General features: G+C 45.8%; 1 protein-coding gene across 16 annotated transcripts in view; it reads right to left on the bottom strand.

Moving 5' to 3' along the window:
• nfixb (nuclear factor I/Xb) overlaps positions 1-22,106 on the bottom strand; it is a 129,240-nt gene that overhangs the window by 6,421 nt on the left and 100,713 nt on the right. For 9 of the 16 annotated variants that reach the window (XM_071331905.1, XM_071331995.1, XM_071332167.1 and 6 more), the window contains 10 exons: positions 16,834-16,896; positions 15,247-15,321; positions 14,963-15,083; positions 14,552-14,587; positions 13,808-13,938; positions 12,372-12,446; positions 7,871-7,999; positions 4,137-4,312; positions 2,930-3,077; positions 1,210-1,301 (listed from right to left, as the gene is read on the bottom strand). In XM_071331905.1, the coding sequence (XP_071188006.1) occupies positions 1,210-1,301; positions 2,930-3,077; positions 4,137-4,312; positions 7,871-7,999; positions 12,372-12,446; positions 13,808-13,938; positions 14,552-14,587; positions 14,963-15,083; positions 15,247-15,321; positions 16,834-16,896 (1,046 nt within the window). The remainder of the gene's footprint in view (positions 1-1,209; positions 1,302-2,929; positions 3,078-4,136; positions 4,313-7,870; positions 8,000-12,371; positions 12,447-13,807; positions 13,939-14,551; positions 14,588-14,962; positions 15,084-15,246; positions 15,322-16,833; positions 16,897-22,106) is intronic. The other 7 variants (XM_071332924.1, XM_071333106.1, XM_071332659.1 and 4 more) reach the window with 6 other exon arrangements.

Here is a 22,106-nt window from a genome sequence, read left to right as displayed (position 1 = left end):
ATGCTAACAATGTACTTTCTGAGCTACAATGCAACCAATTAAAGCTCCCTATACAATTTCATTTCTCCAGTGCAAACTAAAACCATACTGTAAACACAATATACTCAATAGCACAGAGTACTGGAGGGCTACACAGGAAGTGTGTGTGTGTGTGTGTGTGTGTGTGTGTGTGTGTGTGTGTGTGTGTGTGTGTGTGTGTGTGTGTGTGTGTGTGTGTGTGTGTGTGTGTGTGTGTGTGTGTGTGTGAATAGTTCTGAGTTTGTTCAGAAAGAGAGGGTAAAGAAGGGACAAAATGGCGTAGAGTTAGCACGGTGGTGTAAGGTGAGCCTCATGAGCGGAGTGGGTTAGTCAAACAGGGCATGTTACGAAGCTGGAGAGAGAGAGGGAACTGAGGGATAGCATAGAGGGAGTGAAGCGAGGGAGTGTAGGGAGGAAGGGTGAGAGCAGCAGAGGGATTCAGATGGTTTCCATGTGGTGGGGAGGAGTGTGGAGCAGAGCTGGCTCGGGGCGGGTGTGGTTGGACGCTAATGAGAAAAGTGCAGTGGGTAATGGAGGAGGCATATGAGCAAGAGGCAGTGCGGTGGAGAGAGAGAGAGCCCGCTGCCTGAGGGGCAGGCTCCAGATGGGCCAAATAAACAGTAGGTCAGTTTAACACACACGGTAAACCACACACACGGTAAAACATACACACGGTAAAACACACATTCACAACAAATCATGGGATGAGGAGAGGGAGAGGAAATACACCAGTGAGATTTAGGGAGTAGTTAGGCAGTTTGGGAATAAGAAATATTTTGGCATGTATCCATTCACCTAAGTAAGTTTCCTGAGTTGGGCTGATAATCTCAATGAAAACAGACAGGTTTCCTACACACAAACAATACACATGCACGCATGCACACCACATGAAAACACGCACGGAAGCACATACTCACACACTGTGGAAAGCAGCAGAAAGCGCTAATGTGCTAATGCAGTAGTTTGGTAGTGTTGGTACTAGTGTTGACGAGAGTAAGGGCTTGATTAAATCCTTAGCGCTGAAGAGCTGTGCTACAGCACGATAGAAATGTAAAGGCAATGTTCCTGCGTTAGCAGAGACTGTAGTCATGGTAACGCTGCATATGTCGACTCAATCGGAAATTACCTTTCACTTTCAATCGCAAACTTCAGCGATACAGATTGAATCGAGCCCTCAAGCTGTTTGCTCACCTGTGTCTGCTGCGGGATGTTCAGAAAGTTGTTGTCCCGTGATCCGATGCTGACAAACCTGTTGGGAGCTGGGGCCCCTGACGTGGAGTAAGCTGCAGACAGACACAGAAAGGAGGGATGGTCAAACCATTTCAGCACAAACCACAGCCTGTGTTCAATAAAAGAAAATTACGGAGCATCCTACTTAAGTTTCATAACAATTCCAGAAAATAATGCAATGAAAATACTGCTTTAAGCTCTCAACCTGACATCACACACAGAATTGTTACTGTAAGTCCCCCTAAGCATCATAGAGTAGGACTACTGAACTGAGCCGGACCTCTCCAAACTATAACCCTGGTTCCATTGGGGCTAAAGGTTGAAGCAAATTTAGGGCAGTTTGAGGTCAATATGGACTGCAACACAAAGGTTGTTATTACAAACCCTTCTAACATGTGAAGAATCTGATAATGGAAAATTGCTGTAGTGTGTGTGTAGTGTGTGTAAGTCTGTATTATTTAGCAGCATACACATACGTTAAGCACACTGAGGAAAAAAAGGTGCTATCTAGAACCAAAAAGGGTTCTTCTGCTGAGAACCCTTTGAAGAAGCCCTTTTGTTTCCAGGTATAAATATTTTCTACATGGAGTAGAACCCTTTCCAGAGAGGGATCTACATGGAACCCAAAAGAGTTCTACCTGGAACCAAAAAGTGTCCTTTTATGGGGACAGATGCAGAACCCTTTTGGAACCCTCGTGTTTGAGAATCAGTAACATAGACAAAATACATAAAAGACTTTGAGACATTGATTGAGGGGGTTGAAAAAATGTATAAAACAAAACAAAATAATACAAAAATCTGAAATATAAAAAAGAGAAGGAAAAAGAAAGAAAAGTGCTCCGTCCAGTGCCCCTCCTGTCATAGGTGAGAAACATTTTGGCAGACACGCCCCATAGCTAGACACACCCTTCTAATGGACACACCCCTTCAGTCTAAAACTGCACATACATAAGCAGAACTCCAAGTCTGACCTTCAAAGCAACAACACCACCAACTCAGTAAAAAAAATATATTTAAAAAATCAACTAAAAAGTTAAATATAACTCCAAATATTATTTTCATGTTTGGATATTTTTGGGGGAAATGGCAGAATAACTGGAGCATGATGTTTTGGAGTCCACATAAACTGCCCTAAATATGTGCCACTAGTAAAAAAAAAGAAGATGTGATTTAGAGTGAGCAATTGACAAAAAGGAAATGGATCAAACTCTATTTCTATTTTAGACTACTTCCGATCTCAAATGACATCTCGGGGGCTGGCCAAATGAGTTAAATAAAACATATAAATGCAGGAAAACCAGGATGGCAATCTTCTGCGTCAACATCTGTGAGCGCAGAGGCACAGGGGTATCGAGGAAGGGTTAGTGTCATTCAAGGCAGGATGGGTGTTCTAAGAGAAACAGGATGGGCCTAATATAGAGCCCTGGAGGACACCACAGAAGGGTCATCAGAGGAGAATGGTGACAGGCTTCTGTCATAACTCTAGGGTTGGTATGATTCCAGACGGTGAAGGAGGTGAGAGGTCAGCTGGCTGTTGGGGGGGGGGGGGGTATTTACTATGGGAGCGGGCAGAGGATGGATGGCCAGGGCCCTAAGATACAGAGGGGCAGCTCCAGCAACAAAAAAAAAAATATTGGTTGATTTTGGTTTTGGTTCTGACTTGGTCTGTGGGGTCACTTACACGGAGATGTGGGCGAGGTCAGTCCGCCGTCGGGAGGCGTGCTGCTGGATTTAGAGTCGGACATGGGGAGGGGCACTGGGCGGGCCACTGGGGGAGGTGGAGGCAGCAAGAAGGAGCCCGGCATTTTGCTCTGGCCGCTCCCGTTTGGCTGCGGACAACACAAACAGGGTCAGGAGGGCGACATGTGACAACCCGCACACGGCATGAGAGGACGCAGCTCCAGAGACCAGGTCCCCAAAAAATTCATGATGGGTGGTGGGAGAGGTGGGGGTGTTGGAAACAACAGCCAAACGAATGATGTATGTGCATTGCGTCATTTATGGAGGTGTACAAAATAATAATCACCACAAGGGTTGATAGGGGATTTGGAGCAGAGGGGAGTTCTCGGGTGGTCCATGGTGGAGGGGTGAGTGGGAGGGGGGTGAGAGCACAATTGGTGGTGGGGTTTGTCCATAACATGGCAACAAATCAAAACATGGGAAAACACTCTACTAAGAAAACACGACACCAACAACACGCGAAATAATAATTACAATAAAAACGGAAGACAGAACATGTATGCTCGATTGAAATGTGCTGTGATTGTAGGCTTTCGTGCTGATGATTACATAATCTGAGGGGGTGGGCGGAGCAAAAGAAAAAAGGGAACCTTAGGGTCTGGAAGAGCACAGGACAAGGAAAAAAGATTAAGTACAGAAAACCCTGGACCAACAGGAAATTGTCAATAGTAGTATTTTGCTTTCTCTCCTCACTTGTGCAAAAGTTTGGCAATTGGTTTAAGTAAAAAAAAAAATAAAAAAAAGTATCAAAGTCAACCCTGTTTCCTTACCTTGCATACTACATAACTTAAAGGTTTTCATGTTTTTCACTGTTACAGTTTCACTCCTCTATCATCATACTGTATCTATACTTCACAGCAAATGGTGTCCACAGTGATGAAACACAAACAAACCTGTGGTCTCTATCTCAGTACTGTACTCAGTGTAGTGTTTACACAGGGAAAAACAGTACATGTCTATACAGTGTTAATAATCACCACTTCATTTAGTCATGCTTGTGTCGTTTGCATGGCCACACATTAGATGTTCGTGGAATTCTATTCTTACTGCCTTCATTGGTCTTTTGTTGTGCCCATGAGTGATTACATTAGTGTACAAGTGGTTGGTGTCACTCAGCCCCTGAACTTTCCTCTTACATCAAACCTTACCTGGCCGCCAGACTGTCCCGAGCCATCAGCACAGACAAACTGCACAAATTCCTTCAGGGGGTCCTGTCCAGGATGGTGGTGGTAGCGAATGGTGGGGTGGGTGAAGTACGGGCTGGACTGCTGGATGATGGAGGGGGAGGGGAAGTGCAGGGCAGAGGCTGAGGCACGGGGGCTCCCTGAGAAGAGACATACGTTAGTTAGATAGATGAAAGGAGGAAGAGTGAATAAGAGAGAAACATAGATTAACAGCGAGACATGCAGTTCAGCAGTGAACACTCACAAGGGCTTTTAGTTTAACAGTCAACAGTGGCCACATCTTAAGACCAAGGGACAGGCACATTGAGTGACATCGGTCCAAATAGGAGTTTAATTTCATCAAATCATGATAGATTGAGGGTGAAAATGTATTACAAGAAAAAATGAGGCTTTACAGGAAATGCTTACACATAAACAAGCACACAAACGCAATGGTCTACATTACAAAAGCAGTCCCCAAACAACACAAAAAAATAAAAAGCACAAAGAGATCATTGAGCACTGTCTTAAATTAGAACGTCTTAATGCCTGTGCGTCTGTGTGCTGTTTTGTGGGTGTGATTCACAGGCGCCACAGCAATTTGGCATTTAAATAGGCAAGCTGCTTTCCAACGATGCTCTATGACAAGACTAATCTTTATGTTCACACTGTACGTGTGAGTTTATGTGCATGTGTTAGTGGTCTACACTTGGATGATATCTATTTGGTTGTGTGCAGGTGTGGGGGTTTAAATGTCCCAGTGTTGCTGCGTCTGTAAGGGAATACAGAAGCCCTCTTTTGTGCCTGCATGAGAGGGTGAGAAAGTATTTCGCTTTAAGTCACCCAGCCGAGCTGAATATGGAGACTGAGGTGTGAATGAACGTTTGAATGGGACACAAAGCCCTCTCTGTCAGATGTATATCCATTACCAAATCTCCTTGATTTGTATTAGCGGGGCGCACCCTCTCCCTTTTTCTTCTGGTGTGCCAGTCTACCCCCTTAAGTGTTGCCCCACCCGGCAGGGCCTCCAGCTGCCCGCGTGAGGCTGCCAACTCCAGTGTGTTACCCCCAGACAGGGCCCTGTGCCCCCCAGCCAAGCAGCACATCGCTCCCTGCCAGGATCCATGCTACCCCGGCGGAGCCGTCTCCCCGCTCCTTTAGTCCCCTTTAATCCCATTAGGTACTGGGCTAGGGCCAAGCTCTCTCGGGGGGGGGGGGGGGGGGGGGGGGGGGCTATACCCCAAACCCCTCCCTCCGTATCCCCTGGATCTACGACACAAAACAACGCAGTAAACACTTTCACACAGGCATGGGAATGACATACATAACTAGTTTGTTGAAGAGACAAAATACAGTGCTCCATTCAGTATTGTCAAGGGAGCGTTACCTAACTGCTCCAGAGGCAGAGTACACTCTTAGGAAAAAAGGTGCTATCTAAAAGGCTTCTTCGGCTGTCCCCATAGGATAAACCTTTGAATAATTATTCTGGGTTACATGTAGGACCCTTTCAATAGAGGGGTCTACGTGGAACCAAAAAGGGTTCTCTCTGGAACCAAAAAGGGTTCTCCTATGGGTACAGCTGATGAACCCTTTTGGAACCCTTTTTTCTAAGAGTGTAGGAGGCAATCTCAGCATCTCTGAGGTAGATGTCATTACATGGTGGTCAACCTCACTGCTTCTGATCAATTTAGGAACTTTTAGCTTTGAATTGGGAGTTCAGATGAGTTCAGATGCTCATTATCTATGGTGAACTGTTCACCCTTCACAATGACTTCAGAACTGCTGGTTCATAGTGATGATACGATTGAGAATGCAAATGTCCCAGTTATAGCCCTGTGGCAACTGTTGATATCTGATTTTATCATGAGATCTTTGTTGATGCCCCCAGGGGGTTGAAATAACCACTGGCTCACACAATGACTCTGTTCCACTGCCAGATACAATAACAGTAAGCTCTTCACACACTCCCTGGGTTCCCCGACCATAGGCGTCTCAGTCAGAGAGAGAGAGAGAGAGAAGAAAGAGAGAAAGAGAGGAGAAGAAAGAGATAGATGACTATAATAATTGATGGTGAACGGCATAAGCATAAAGCATTTTAAGGGAAAATGGCAAGACATTGTCAGCCGTGAGCCAGGAGAAATACTCAACAGAACAAGAACGTCTTCTCTAAAAATACAGGACTCATGAGAATGTAGGGCTGTACACCAAGTTTCTATCAGGCTCTGTACAATAATGTTCTGAAGCCAATGAATCATGTGCCCTTCATGAACTAACTACATGTACAGGTTGTAAGACTATAGTTGTGGGTTGGGTCAGTGTGGCTCAGGGAGGTGGTGATCAGGGAAGGTGGTGGTCAGAGAAATGGAGGTACAGAATGGAGGCTCTTCACCCAGTCACCCAAGCACCCAACCACAGACTGACAGAGACTGATCTCTTTACAGGGAGCAGGAAGGAACAACGGTATGTTATACTCTAGCCTAATTTGCATTCGGAAAGTATTCAGACCCCTTCCCTTTTTCCACATTTTGTTACGTTACAGCCTTATTTTCCTCTTCAATCTACACACAATACCCCATAATGACGAGACAAAAACAGTTTTTTTTTAAATAAATAAAAAACCTATGGGGTTTTGCTGCGAACCTTTGCTATGAGACTTTGAGCTCAGGTGCATCCTGTTTCCATTGATCATCCTTGACATGTTTCTACATCTTGATTGGAGTCCACCTGTGGTAAATTCAATTGATTGGACATGATTTGGAAAGCCACACATTTGTCAGTATAAGGCACATGACAGCCAGCTGAGAAATAAGATTCTCTGGTCTGATTAAACCAAGATTTAACTCTTTGGCCTGAATGCCAAGCGTCACGTCTGGAGGAAACCTGACACCATCCCTACGGTGAAGCATGGTGGTAGCAGCATCATTCTGTGGGGATTTCAGTGGCAGGGACTGGGAGACTAGTCAGGATTGAGGTAAAGAAGAACGGAGCAAATTACAGAGAGATCCTTGATGAAAACCTTGCTCCAGAGTGCTCAGGACCTCAGACTGGGGTGAAGGTAAGCCTTCCAACAGGACAATGACCCTAATCACACAGCCAAGACAACGCGGGAGTGGCTTCGGGACAAGGCTCTGAATGTCCTTGAGTGGCCCAGCCAGAGCCTGGACTTGAAGCCGATCGGACATCTCTGGAGACCTGAATATAGCTGTGCAGCGACGCTCCCCATCCAACCTGACAGAGCTTGAGAAGATCTGCAGAGAATGGGAGAAACTCCCCAAATACAGGTGTGCCAAGCTTGTAGCATCATACCCAAGAAGACTTGATTCAACAAAGTACTGAGTAAAGGGTTTGAATACTTATGTTAATGTGATATTTCAGTTTTTTTTATATGTGCAAACATTTCTAAAAACCATTTTTTTCTTTGTCATCATGGGGTATTGTGTGTAGATTGATGGGGAAAAACCATTGAATCCATTTTAGAATAAGGCTGTAATGTAACAAAATGTGGAAAAAGTCAAAGGGGTCTGAATACTTTCCGAATGCACTGTATATTCTGTGCCTCAGGTTTCTTTCAAAAACATAGCTCTACTGCTGTTGTCCCTCACAGGGTGGGACAGCAGAGCCTTCCCCAACGGACACCACTCACTGCCACCCCTCCACTGGGTCTGGGTCAGGGGATTGGGGATGGGCAGGGGGTTGGGAGGGCTGTCAGGGGGTCTCACCTGGTCTCACTCCCGCCAGCATTGGCAGCGGGTGGTGGGTGAACGCCATGCGAGGCGACCTCGTCTGCTGCGACAGGGCGCTGAAATCGAATTTCCCCGGCTTCTTAAGAGAACCAGGCGAGGAGAGTCCTGGCAAAAATGGGATCAACAAAATGGCAGAACAGAGACTTGGGTTTAATGAACAGGCTGGTGGCTATTTGCTCTATCAAATCAACTTAACTGTAGACTTAAATTTAGACTCAAGACTTCTACTTAAAAAAATGTAATGGGTTTTATAATTGTGATCTACTGAAATCAATGGATCGATTGATTACACCGATGGATCAACCTCTCTCTCTCCATATCTCTCTGTTAGTGTACGGTCTCTGTGCTGTAGCATATCAGAACCAGGGTAGAGTAAAGGGGTCCAGGGGGGAGGGAGTTGTTTTTAAGCGGCGCAGGATGGGGTGGGGGGTTCAGAGGAAGGCTTGGGGAACAGTGTCAGAGGGGAGAGAGAGAGCTGGGAAATGCAATGGCATTAGAATTGCTGCCACCATTGGAGTATATGAGCGAAAGACAGGATTCTGATCACTGGCATTCTACTGTGCCTTGCTATGGTAACTGGTCCTCTGCGTGGAGTCCATGAGCAAGCATCCAGTTCCCAACCTCACCATTGGTAGTGCTTGTCTCAGGGTATAGGAAAATCAAATAAAAAACCACAACATCCCACCACCAATCCCACACCAGCAGTGATCTCAGCACCCAGCATCCCTATAGACAGCAGGACCTCCAGCTATATGACAACACTATGAATACATCCTCCCTCCCACACACCCTACAGACTGCACTTGTTAACGTGCCTGTTTACAAGGAGTGTGATTTTGGACTGCTTCACAACTAGGCCAGAATGTGTTTCTGTGGCACATTGACTGGCCAGAATGTGTTTCTGTGGCACATTGACTGGCCAGAATGTGTTTCTGTGGCACATTGACTGTGTGTAGCTATATTCAGATATACTGTAGCTGCAGCCTGCCAACAGATATATCAATATGTCCTTTAATTTAGTGGCCTACTGCTTGTAAGTCAGTCTGTCAGATGTATGTAACTCTGGGCTGGTGGGAGGGAGACTCGGCTGCATTGTGTTAATGCATCTCCTACAGATATGGTAGATACAGAACACACACACACAAGCTGTTCAGTCAGGGTGGCAAGCAGACGGCCCAACGCCAATGAAGGATGGATGGAAAAGGGGAGAGAGAGTGAGAGAAAGTAAGGGAGTGGAAGAGTGACGGCATAGCCTCCACATATATTTAACAACATATCAATGTGTCCTCCTACTTCTATAAATGTCAGTTGAGGCTTCAGGACTATGAACTATTCCCCAGTTTGGTAAAAACAGGCACACTAAGTATAGGCCAGGCTTACCAACTGGCCCAGAAACATGGCCAAATGTGTATGAGCTACAGAGTAAAGAGACTGTTTTATGATCAAGGCCTCGTGAGGCAGGGTTTGAGGGAAATTATTTTGATGTATGGTAATCGGAACAGGCAATTTAGAATTGTAGGGTTTGTGACCATTGCCAAGTGGTGTGTTTGACCTCAGGGAGCCACGATATTCAAAGAATGAAATTAAGTATTGGAGAGAATAATTATCAAAATAAGAAATAAAAATACTTTTGCACTCAAACACACATTTTTCTACATGCTTGCATGTCCTGAGTCACAAACATATACTGCACAGTTTGTGACATTATGTGCATATACACACACACACACACACACACGCACACAAAAACTATTTTTAACAAATTCACAAGCAGAAAAAAAACCTGACTAGCAAGAAGTCCCATAAACGACTAAACGACACATATTCACACAAATAAAACAAACACATCAAATAAAAAGGGGATAGTTTCAGTACGGCCCTGGGAGATGCTGAAATAGCTTTTACAAGCTGAGCATATAAACTCTAACGAGGCAGCCGTTCTGAAATACGTTTTTGAAGTGTTACTTCGGGAAACATTTGATCACAACAATTACCCACAATGCTTCTGACTGCAGCGTTGCAGCTGGGCCTGCGTGGGCATTGGTAAGTATAGAAATGGGTAGGCGGGCACGTATGTTCTGCTAGGCAGGAATGTGTGACACCAAGTGGGAGTGGGGAGTGTGATGATCCATTTGGTGGCATGGTATTAATGATGATAAAAACACAGCATGGCACTCTGGCACTTTAAGAGGATTGGGACATTAAAATAGGAATGTGTCTCACCCAGTGAACCGCTACTGGCTATATGAGACAAATGTTCAGGGTGGACATGCTGAATATAACCACCAAGGCTAAAGGGGGATTGGGCACTCTGTGATAGATTTAATTCAGTTATCGTAACAAATGTGACGTCTGGGTGAAGAGCTGGGCTGGAGAACAAGGCCAAGATGCCCAAGGAAAGATTTGCATGTTAGAGTTAACAGAAGTTACTCTGATCTCTCTCTTTCAGTTTCTGTTTCTCTCTGAATGTGTGTGTGTGTGTGTGTGTGTGTGTGTGTGTGTGTGTGTGTGTGTGTGTGTGTGTGTGTGTGTGTGTGTGTGTGTGTGTGTGTGTGTGTGTGTGTGTGTGTGTGTGTGTGTGTGTGTGTGTGTGTGTGTGTGTGTGTGTGTGTGTGTGTGTGTTTCCTTGCACTCGTTTGTATGCGTGAGCGAGCACGATCGATTGTTCTGTGCTATTTCTCAGACCAACTCCTGGCACATGGCTTGGGCAGACTGGCAGCCAATCAACTGCTCCCATGACCCTCCAGCCTCGCCACGCTAACAAGCTGGCTGCCACAAAAAACCCTAACTGTCAGAGGACCGTGACCCCCCCCCCCCACAACCAGGAAGAAGAACACAGACATACAAACACATATACATACCGCTCACTCCCATCAACACACGTACACATCATCAAAAACACAATGTTCCCTACTACACATATCTCCTTCCACAAGCTATCTCAGACCAATATGTTGACTACAGTACAGTGATGGACTGAGCTTGCAATGAAGTGAGAGAGGAGAAGGAAACAACCAATGAAAATGCATAGAGGCGTATCAATGTCCCCTCAGCAGGCACCGGAGACAGCATAGCAGGAGACAGCAAAAGTAATGATGAATTACATGATCACCTCATATGCCTCAGAGCCTTCCATTCAGGTAGTGAATCACCTTTGGAGGGGAGCTGAGACCCTCTCCCTCTCCCCCTCCTCCCCCTACACCACCACCACCACCAGAACAGATGTCTGCTGTAACCCAGTAGCTCCCATTGCTGTAGACACATGGAAGCACCATCTGGACCGGAACGCTGCTACTCTCCAGATTGGGAGTGTGTGTGTGTGTGTGTGTGTGTGTGTGTGTGTGTGTGTGTGTGTGTGTGTGTGTGTGTGTGTGTGTGTGTGTGTGTGTGTGTGTGTGTGTGTGTGTGTGTGTGTGTGTGTGTGTGTGTGTGTGTGTGTGTGTGTGTGTGTGTGTGTGTGTGTGTGTGTGTGTGTGTGTGTGTGTGTGTGTGTGTGTGTGTGTGTGTGTGTGGAATATTTTAGAGACAGACGGTGCCTTGTGCCTTGACGGCACACCTGAGTGCATTTAGTCTTGTTTGTTTGTGTTGTATTCCTCTTCCTGTCCTGCATGTTGGAGGAGGTGTCCACTGTTGAGTGGAGGCTATGACAGGTGGGGGGGACACAGAACAGCACCGCCTCAGTAACTGACTGGGTGAAGCATCTCACAGCAACTCAACAGGAGACAGGGCCTCACTCTAGAATCTCTACCCACTCTCACAGGGCTATACCATTGATGCATGTGTTGCTGACTAAATTACTAAATTACTGCGATTCAAAACTCTTTTGCAATGTAAATTAACTGACATTTGAATTTTGAATGAGCAAATGCAAAAAGAGTGCAAAAAATACATTGAAATCAATTAAACATTGAAATCAATTAAACATTGAAATCAATTAAATAAATGAACAATAGGTTACAGTTTTCTGGCAGCCTGAGTCAGAAAATATACAACCCTAATCAAGCCCTCTAACTTGAGCAAGTGGACACAGTGTTTGAGAGGTAGTAATATACTTGGTGTAGCTACTGGGTTACCAAAAGGCTTTGGTAATTCCACAAACCACAACAGATATCTGGGAGAGAAACAAGAACAACCCAACAGCAGCAGAGAGGAGAGGGATGGAGAGAGGGATGGAGAGAGGGACGGAGAGAGGGACAGAGAGGGACAGAGAGGGACAGAGAGAGGGACGGAGAGAGGGATGGAGAGAGGGACGGAGAGAGGGACGGAGAGAGGGACGGAGAGAGGGACGGAGAGAGGGACGGAGAGAGGGATGGAGAGAGGGATGGAGAGAGGGGTGGAGAGAACACTCTCGCTAGGAAGTGTGGAAAAATAGACAAGCAGAGAGACAGAGAGATGCATACAGTACAAGTTGAGGGCGGCATGAGTTAATGTACAGTATAGATTATAATACGTATATATGAGTGCAATGTTTTCTAACCATGGTAAGGGAACTGCACGCCATCGTTTTCATGCTTTATCTTCCTCTCTTGCACACTGGCCAAATGGTGCTGCACTGGAAGTCCAAACAGGAGAGAAGGGCACAGTTAACAACGTAGGAGGGGGAATTAGCAGGGTGGAACGTTAACCACAATCCACTCAGTTGATGACATGAGAGCTAAGTACAGGATGATTGACATGTAATGAAATAAGAACAGTGGCACAATTAGGAATATTATGTTGTTATAACGTGTTTGTAAATGAATTGCATCCATATAGAGGCCACATTAAAGAAGACACATTTTACAAATACATTCACTGCTCTCCCTCCACCTTTCCCATTGGCCACCAATAGAATAGGAGGCTTCTGTGAGGGTTGGGGATGGAAAGGGATGCATACATTACATTCATTCATGAACATGATCTATTATAGAATTGAATTGATAATTGATAGAAGATATCAACTATACTAAAGGGACCATTATTCAGGTTGAATATGAGGTGATGGATACAGGCACATGGGAGGGAGTGGTGATGCTGTGCTGTGATGCTGAACACACAACAGAGGAGTTGAAGGGTAAAACCATAAGGAGACAGGGAGGTTTGGAGGGTGCAGCTTAGAGAATGGAGCGTCTATGGGAGTCTGTGCATAGTCACAACTTTGAGAGAATTTGTGATTTCAAGAAAGGGGGGGGGGGGTTGTAGACATATTTTCTTGGAAACTATTATGCTGAAAGCTATCCACATTATATCTTTAATACAAAGCTTTTCATAGAGGCTTAAGTCTAGACTGTATCACAACCGGCAGTGATTGGGAGTCCCATAGGGCGGCACACAATTAGCCCAGAGTCGTCCGGGTTTGGCTGGTGTAGGCCATCATTGTAAATAAGAATTTGTTCTTAACTGACTTGCCTAGTTAAATAGGTTAAATTAAATAAAATAGAAATTCAAAAAAAGTCAAGTCAAGTCTGTCAGCAGGCTCTGTGACTCACATATCACATCACACACACATCACCCAGTCAAAGAACCTCTAACCACAGAATGTGACGTCCACTGAAGACCTTTTGCCTCCTGCTAGGCCGTCATTGTAAATAGCAATTTGTTCTTAATTGACTTGCCTGGTTAAATAAAGGTTAAAAAAAACAATCTAGGAGCCTGAATCTAATACTTTTTTTACTGAGCACAGAGCCGAGCAGCAGACACACTGGTATACTACTACATACTACTACTGCAGAGCACACTGAAAGTATTTAGAAAAGGTGTAAACACAGGCCTACAGAGCAGGTGGATAGGAGGAGGAGGAGGAGGAGGGGGAGGGAAGGAGAGGAGTGAGGGTAGAGGGAGGAAAACAGGTCTGACAGACAGTAGGGGGATACAGTACCATAAAACACAGCAGGGGGTGTTAGATGGGGTGGGGGGGTTATAGGGGTATCTAACCTGCGTCCACATCGTTGGGCCAGCCACTGGACTGGGAGCTGCTGCCGGCCGCAGGGGAGCGGCCCGAGTAGAAGACATCGTCCACCGGGCTCTCCATCTCACTGTCGTCAATGGACTTGCGCTTGTTGGAGCTGGAGAGAGGGAGAGAGAAAGGGACTTAATGGGTGTGGAGGCAGGAATATTATTTACTTGGGAGACAAAGTACAGTCTGCTGAGAGACAGATAAGTGCGGCTAGAGGCTTTATTCACCATGCTTTATCTGAACATGGCCATGTTTCTAATCCCTCAGATTAGACTATGTACCGAGACCGGGGTAGGCAACTCTGGTCCTGTTTTGGATTTAACCCACTTGGAAGACCAGGTGTGTTGAATTTAGGCAATCATTGAACTGATCAATTAGCTCAGGTGGTCAAGTGTGGTGCCTAGTTGGAACAAAAGTCCTAGTTGGAACAAAAGTCCTGAACAAAATCCTGCAGTACCTGTGGCACTCCAGGAACAGGGTTGCCTACCCCTGGCTTAGACTAAAGTATTGTAGAGCGTAAGTGTGTGTACAGTGAGTGAGAGTGTTCCTTGGATTCAAGTCCATACGAGACCTGTAAAAACATAGGTCCTTAAATGCACAATGTTTCATAAGTGGATCCAAATGAAGAATTGTATGTGTTTTTGGCTGTCCGTCTAGCTGAGTCTGAATGTGTCTATATTAAAGTAGTGTCAGGGGAAATATAGTGGAGTGAATATAACTACCTCCGTGGGAGACTTGCATAAAGCTCCATTTCAGTCCTGTAGCGTGAGAGAGAGAGAAACAGTGAGACAGAGAGATAGAAGGAGAGAGAGCGATAGAAGGAGAGAGAGAGATAGAGAGAGAGATAGAAGGAGAGAGAGAGATAGAAGGAGAGAGAGAGTGAGTGAGGAAAGGGGAAAAAAAGAGACAGAAAAAACACAGACAGACAGTTTGACGGATAGGTGGAAAAAACACCAGATGAAGAAAGTTCCACAGAGAAGAGAGGGGAGAGAGAGGAAGGAGAAGAAAGGTCCCATCACGCAATCATAGCAGAGTGAGGAAAGCATTCACAAAGGTTAGACAGCATAGACTGAAGCGTACAGAAGCTAGTATTAGTAGGCTACAAAATAATCAGGTAATGTGTGTGTTTGTACCTGGTGGAGGGGGTGGAAGTGATGGAGCGGCGTCCCAGGGCCACCTGGTTGATATTGTAGTAGCCAGGACTCTCCAGGTCGGCCAGGGAGAAGTTGGGGCCGGACGCTGTGGCCACTGGAGCTAAAGCACACACACAGATACATGTGACTCTTACACAACTCTTTAAACAGAGAGTATAGTAGGAAAATGCATGTGAGAACCTTGAGGTTTGTGTGTACTGGTGAGTGTGTAGTGAGAGTGACAGTGAGAGTGACAGTGACAGAGAGGAGAGGCAGTGACTCACTTTGTGACACTCGGACCAGCTCGGCCACGTTCCACACCCCTGAAGTCACAAAGCAGTCCTGGAAACTCAAGTGCCCTGGTAAAACAGAGATGAGAGCAATGAGGATGATGAGAAGATGCTAGGACACACACACACACACACACACACACACACACACACACACACACACACACACACACACACACACACACACACACACACACACACACACACACACACACACACACACACACACACACACACACACACACACACACACACACACACACACACACACACACACACAGAGGGAGCATAGAAAAACAGATAAACCACAGTGGAAAGCACTAGCATGTGTTTTCTATAAGATAGGAAATTGCATTGGTTGGACGTATCACGCACTTATCAAAAGCCCTATGGACAGGTACTCATGTCATGACTGCTTCAAGTCAAGCATGTCAAAACACTGTCCAGCAACAGGCCTTAATGTGCTCCACAGATTGTGCCCTGTGTAAGTTGTATACACACTGTTTACATGGTGTCCAGTGGGCATCCAGTATGTCAGAGCTTGTTGCAACATGTATGATGTCATTACTGCTATAGATTGTGGATTGTATTTGTGTGTTTAAGCTTTCTAAGAGCTCTAGTGTATGCTGTGTGTACAGGCCCTGGCAGTGGGCAGTGTATAGAGTGACCAAGGCTCTCTATCTAAGGCTATGGTATAGTGTTTCCTGCTCCTGGGGAACTAGCACTACACACCTGATTCCACTAATCAACTCATCATCAAACCTTTAGTTACTGGAATCGGGTGTGTAGTGCTAGGTCAAAATGTGCCCCCGTTGGCTCCCCAGGAGCATGACTAAGAAACAGTGCTTTAGTGTGTAGTGTAGAGTCTATAGTGTCCGCTCAGTCTATAGGTCCCTGGCCGGGTGTAAAGGAATGTGTATAGACCCATATTGTGTATACACACCCATATAATGTGTATACACCCATACACCAACCCTTATTGGTACCAGCTAGAACCCTTTTGAGTTCCATGTACAGTTGAACCCTCCGTAGAAAGGGTTCTACCTGGTACCAAAAGGGTTCTACCTGCAATAAAAAAGGTTATTCAAAGGGTTCTGCTATGGGGACAGCCGAAGAACCCTCTAAGGTTCTAAATAGCACCTTTTTGTGTAAGAGTGTAGGATGTCCAGGTTCTCCATGGTTAGTGGTGCTCCTACTCCACACCCTCTCCTCAGCCTGCCTCAGCCTGGGTTAACCGCAGCGGGGCCGGCTGTATGAGGTCAGAGCTCCAGTCGGCAGCACGGCCATGTGGTTCCCATCTTCCAATAACGTCAGGGTGATTTATGAGTGGGGTGCCACACTCACAGCCAGGCCCAGCAACATCAGCTCGCCTTACTATAATAAACCCAGGCCCAACTCCACTGGGACACACTATACACTCTATACTGGCCTGTGTGTGTGTGTGTGTGTGTGTGTGTGTGTGTGTTTGTGTGTGTGTGTGTGAGTGTGTGTGTGTGTGTGTTTGGAGTGTGTGTGTGAAAGCGTTTAAACATGCATCTGCATGTATAAATGACAGTGTGTATATTCACACTGTGAACTCACCATTGGGTGGTGGCTTGATGTCTGTGTCTCCTTGCTGGTTTGAGCTGTCTGATTGTCCGGATTCTGTGGAAAAGAGACAGAGAGACAGAGAGAGAGAGAGAGAGAGAGAGAGAGAGAGAGAGAAAGCGAGAGAGAGAGATGGTGGAGAGAGGTGGAGGTTAGGCAGGAGACAGATGCCTGGACGGTACCCAAGGTGAGGGGGCAGTGGGCGGAGGACGGCATAGGAACACATTGGAAAGTATTTTAAAACCCCTTCTTTCCAGAGGCAGAATTGGGTCTTAGATTAAAGGTTGGCTATTTCCGCTCAGGTTTAACATTAGAGTCATGAAATGGCAAATCAAACACCAAAGACTTTACTTTCCAGAGGCATTCACAGTAGAGGAATCACTACTAATACTCTCTCCAGAGAGCATCAAGTATCAAAGAGGAATGGTTTGGTGTTCCAGTTTGAGAGATGAAACAACTGTGTGTTTGTGACATTTCTTGCCCCATTGTATCTCTGGCACTCCTTCCTTTTCACTTTTTTCTCTCTCTCCCTTACTCTCCCCACTCTCTTCTTCAGCATCCCTCTCTCTCAGGCCCAGGGAGCCACAGTGAACATTCACACACACACACACACACACACACACACACACACACACACACACACACACACACACACACACACACACACACACACACACACACACACACACACACACACACACACACACACACACACACACACACACACACACACACACACACACACACACAGGGAGTCCTGTTTGAGTGCAGGCCGTTGGCACAGTGTGGCAGGTGAAGTTCCCATGTAACCCCAGCTTGCAGCCTCTCTCTCCCTCCACACTGATGACTAGTGTAAGCTGAGGAGTGTAAATGTGAAGCCCGGGTCCGCGAGGCGTCATTGGGACTGCGTCTCACTCAGCTCTTTACCTTAACGACTGTGCACAGAGAGGCCTGTGCTAGTTTGCTTTGGCCCCGCTTGGTGCCATTCTTTCTCTGCTGCGTAATGCAACCTTGAAGAGCTTTATGGTTGGATCATATATACCATTCAAGCCAATTACCCCCACAGCACTGTATGGTTTAAGGCAGTGTGCGCCAAGTATCCCCATTAGCCCTACTACTAGGCCCCTCCCTCCCTCCGCTCCATCTAAGCCCATCAGCATCCTCATCTTGGGGAGGCTAGTCCTGCCGCACCATTCACCCCACCGCTAAAGACGAGAAAACCAAAACAAAAGGACAGAATCGCCATATCACTTTGGTCTAAAAGGAGTCTCTTTTTCCCTCTCCCTGAATGGAGTCTCAGTCCCTCTCTCGCTTTTTCTCTCTACTCTCTCTGCTTCTCCCTCACTCACGCTGTCGCTCTGTGGAATCCTGGCAGCCATTTTAGCATTTGGCAGCCATCTTAGCTTTGGCGGTACCAATACATTCCTGCTAGTTGATGGCGCACCCACACTCGCTAGCACACACACTCTCACACAGACCCAACCCAGTGGTATGAAAGATAAAAGATCTACAGAGGATATACACTGCAAATGGAGTGAAAATAAAACCACCGGGATGTTTGTCTCCAGTCTTTGTCTGCCGTGCTACTGGACCTCTGCAAGCTGCTAAATGAAAAGCTAGACTGGACGACGGCAGCAGAGCCGCACTGACAAATCATCAAGGAAAATAGGAGGAAACATAAGGAAAAGATCCAGACAGAGACCATTATTACATTCCTGTAAGAGGTAAATAAGGTGAACTAGAGTGCAAGCCAACATTTCAACTGTAGGATGGTGTATAAGGGGATCATCTAAGTCTGTATTATTTTGAAAATAATACAACCTAATTTGGGCATACTCTCACTATGTAAAAACATCTTAATATGCAATTGAACTTGAACCTATATATTATGGACCTCCTTTTTTGAAACAGTAAAACAAAGAGTCTGGGTCATCATCACAACAATGAGGATACCCCTCCATTCAGGTGTTTAATGAGAGGGTGAGCTGAGCTGTCACAGCGGTCACACTGACTCTGATAGAACCTGACAGCCCAGATCTGCCTCATTCATTCTCCCCAGACACACCATCTGTGATCAATACAGCTCTACACCTGCGGGCCACCTGGGGACTATACACCCAATCAGACTGGGGCCAGGGGGTTTCCTAACTACTCACCTGGCCAGGGAAAACCCTGGATCCTTGTTATGGTCTATAGTTAAGAGTTTTTCCTTGTCAGGTCATGTGGTCAGGAAAAACTGTCCTTAAATCAGACCACTGTTAGATCACCAGTCTAATCTAACTGAGGCCCCCTGGAGGTCTGGTGGAGTGTTAACAGCTTCAGTTAAATTCTAATAGCTGCTGTCTACTGTAGCCTATGGTATATTAACCTCCAATCCTACTGCATGGCACATTTGCAGGGCTTGTTTCCTGGTGCTGGAGTGTGTTGGAGGGCCCAGGGTGCTGGAGAGGAACAAAGGGAGGATGATGAAGGGATGAACAGGGGATGAACAGGAGAGAGCTCATCAAACAGAGAGGAGATGCTCTGAAACAATGGAGAGGCTGCCCATTATTAGTGCTTCTGCTCTACAAGCCAACAGGGCTGGGAGGAGAATCACTGCCACCACGCCGCTTATCACCACGTACCATTCCCAGGGTTACACACACACCAGCCCTACACTGCTCATCCTTATCTCCAGCACACAGTCACCCCAAGGGCCTCTGTACACATTCTGGAGAGATAATGCATCACACACACTCCATTAGACAGACATACAGTACATACACATTAACAGACTCACGCCAATCACATTCATACACACTACATACATTTGTCACTAAGTCTCCTCATCATACAGTACATATACACTAAGTGTACAAAACATTAGAAAGACCTGGGTGAAAGGTGAAGGTGAAAGCTATGATCCCTTATTGATGTCACTTGTTAACTCCACTTCAATCAGTGTTGATGAGGGGGAGGAGACAGGTTAAAGAATCATTTTTAAGCCTTGAGACATGGATTGTGTATGTGTGTCATTCAGAGGGTGAATGGGCAACACAAAATATTTAAGTGCCTTTGAACAGAGTATGGTAGTAGGTGCCAGGTGCACCGGTTTGTGTCAAGAACTGCAACACTGCTGGGTTTTTTACACTCAACAGTTTCCCATGTGTATCAAGAATGGTCCACCACCCAAAGGATATCTAGTCAACTTGACCCAACTGTGGGAAGCATTGGAGTCAACATGGGCCAGCATCCCTGTGGACATCTTTCGCCACCTTGTAGAGTCCATGCCCTGACGAATTGAGGCTATTCTGAGGGCAAAAGGGGGTGCAACTCAATATTAGGAAGGTGTTACTAATGTTTTGTACACTCAATGTACTGACATTCTGGCTACAACACTTAAATACAGTTAAAATACTATACCCCATAGACTGAGGAAATTACTATTACTGAACGTAGGCCTACACACAGAAGTAGAATGAATAGAATGGGCTTCCCCATTCAAGACAATGATGACATAATGGGTGGACTAACGGTCATAGCGAGTGTACCCATAGGAGCAAAGCAGGAAATAAAAGCAGGAAGTGTACCCATTAATCTGTGCTGTGATATGTTGAATCAGCTCAACTGACATTACAAAAAATACATTACATTGCATGAGCCACATCAGTTAACATAATTTAAAAGACCATTCTACATTACCATGGAAATGATTGCATCACAATACCAGCCCGCCATTGCGAGCGTACCCATGAGTTTATCAGTCAAATTGCCAGGGTTAGAGGGTTCAAAGGCCCTTCTATTCATTCTGATTTCTATGGGCCTACATGCTTTCAGCGCGGACCAAGCATACAGTAGGTGTCATTATTCTGCTAATCAAACACACCTGTGATTTGGATGCATCAAAAAGACACACACCAATATATGATAAACACACTCTCACTGTGCTAGGTCTAATAGACTCATTTGCCATGCGCATATTCATAAATGAATGCGCTCGTACATACAAATAGGCACTTTTTGCCTATTTACCAGCCGGCTTAGAGCATTTGTTTATGCATTACAGGCACACATGAGCAAACAGCATGTTTTAATGTAATGTGCATTAACTGGAAGGGGATTTCACATGGCACAGTGAAAGATCAACATTGAGTCAAATGGCAGAGATAAAGCCAATGGTTCCACAGTCAAACTTGACGACAGGAGTGTGGATGGCCTCTCAGCAGGCTACTGTGCTCTGAGCCAGGGCTCAGCTCTGTCTCTTCACTTCTCCCTCTCTTCACTTCTGTCTCTCTTCACCTCTCTCCCTTTCCCTCTCTCCTTCTAATGTACAATAACAGTCCTGGATTCCATCTCTTCTTCTCTGCATTTATTTATTTTCTCTTCTCTCTGCTTTGTTTCTGACTGCTGTTACTGTCTCTGACTTAGATATTTCTGCTCTCTCTATGACCTCTCTCTCTCTCCCACTCTCTCCCTCCCCATCTCTCTCTCTCTCTCTCTCTCTCTCTCTCTCTCTCTCTCTCTCTCTCTCTCTCTCTCTCTCTCTCTCTCTCTCTCTCTCTCTCTCTCTCTCTCTCTCTCTCTCTCTCTCTCTCTCCCTCTCTCTCTCCCTGCCCATCTCTCTACCTCTCTCATTCTCCCTCTCTGGGAGGACAGTCCTGGATTAGACTTGGTTGACCCGGCTGCCCTCTGCTTCTGTCTGCCACACAGTGGCCCGGTTCAAATGAAAAAATGAACACACACACACAAATATTATAGCCAGATGGAGGACAGGAAGTAGGTACACATACACACACACAACAGCTGGCCAGATGTGGCTCACTGTTATTGTTTGTGTGTGTGTGTGTGTGTGTGTGTGTGTGTGTGTGTGTGTGTGTGTGTGTGTGTGTGTGTGTGTGTGTGTGTGTGTGTGTGTGTGTGTGTGTGTGTGTGTGTGTGTGGTGACGGCTGGGAATAGCTGATGAATGTTGGTGTGACATGGCACTGCACACAGGAGGCATGCAAAGTATAAATATCAACAGTAACGTGCTACTGTCATATGCTGTTGTGAAGTGTAAAGCTAACATGCTAACTACAAGTAAGTACTACAACTAAGGCGGATAATGCTCTCTGTAATAGAGTGCAACAGTGAGCAACAAAGCTGCAGGCTACAGAACAGACGGCCATGAGTAAATCAGTATAGTACGTCTGAATCTAAACAATCAGCATGCTGGTAAACAGCAGTCTCTCTCTCTTTCAACAACTCCTCATCTGAGGCCAGCTCGTGTGTGTGTGTGTGTTCTCCCAGT

The sequence above is a fragment of the Salvelinus alpinus genome, chromosome 1 (assembly GCF_045679555.1).
Source record: "Salvelinus alpinus chromosome 1, SLU_Salpinus.1, whole genome shotgun sequence".
NCBI classification, from domain to species: domain Eukaryota; kingdom Metazoa; phylum Chordata; class Actinopteri; order Salmoniformes; family Salmonidae; genus Salvelinus; species Salvelinus alpinus.
The sequence above is the reverse complement of the archived record's forward strand: the minus strand, read 5'-3'. Positions and strand labels throughout refer to the sequence as shown.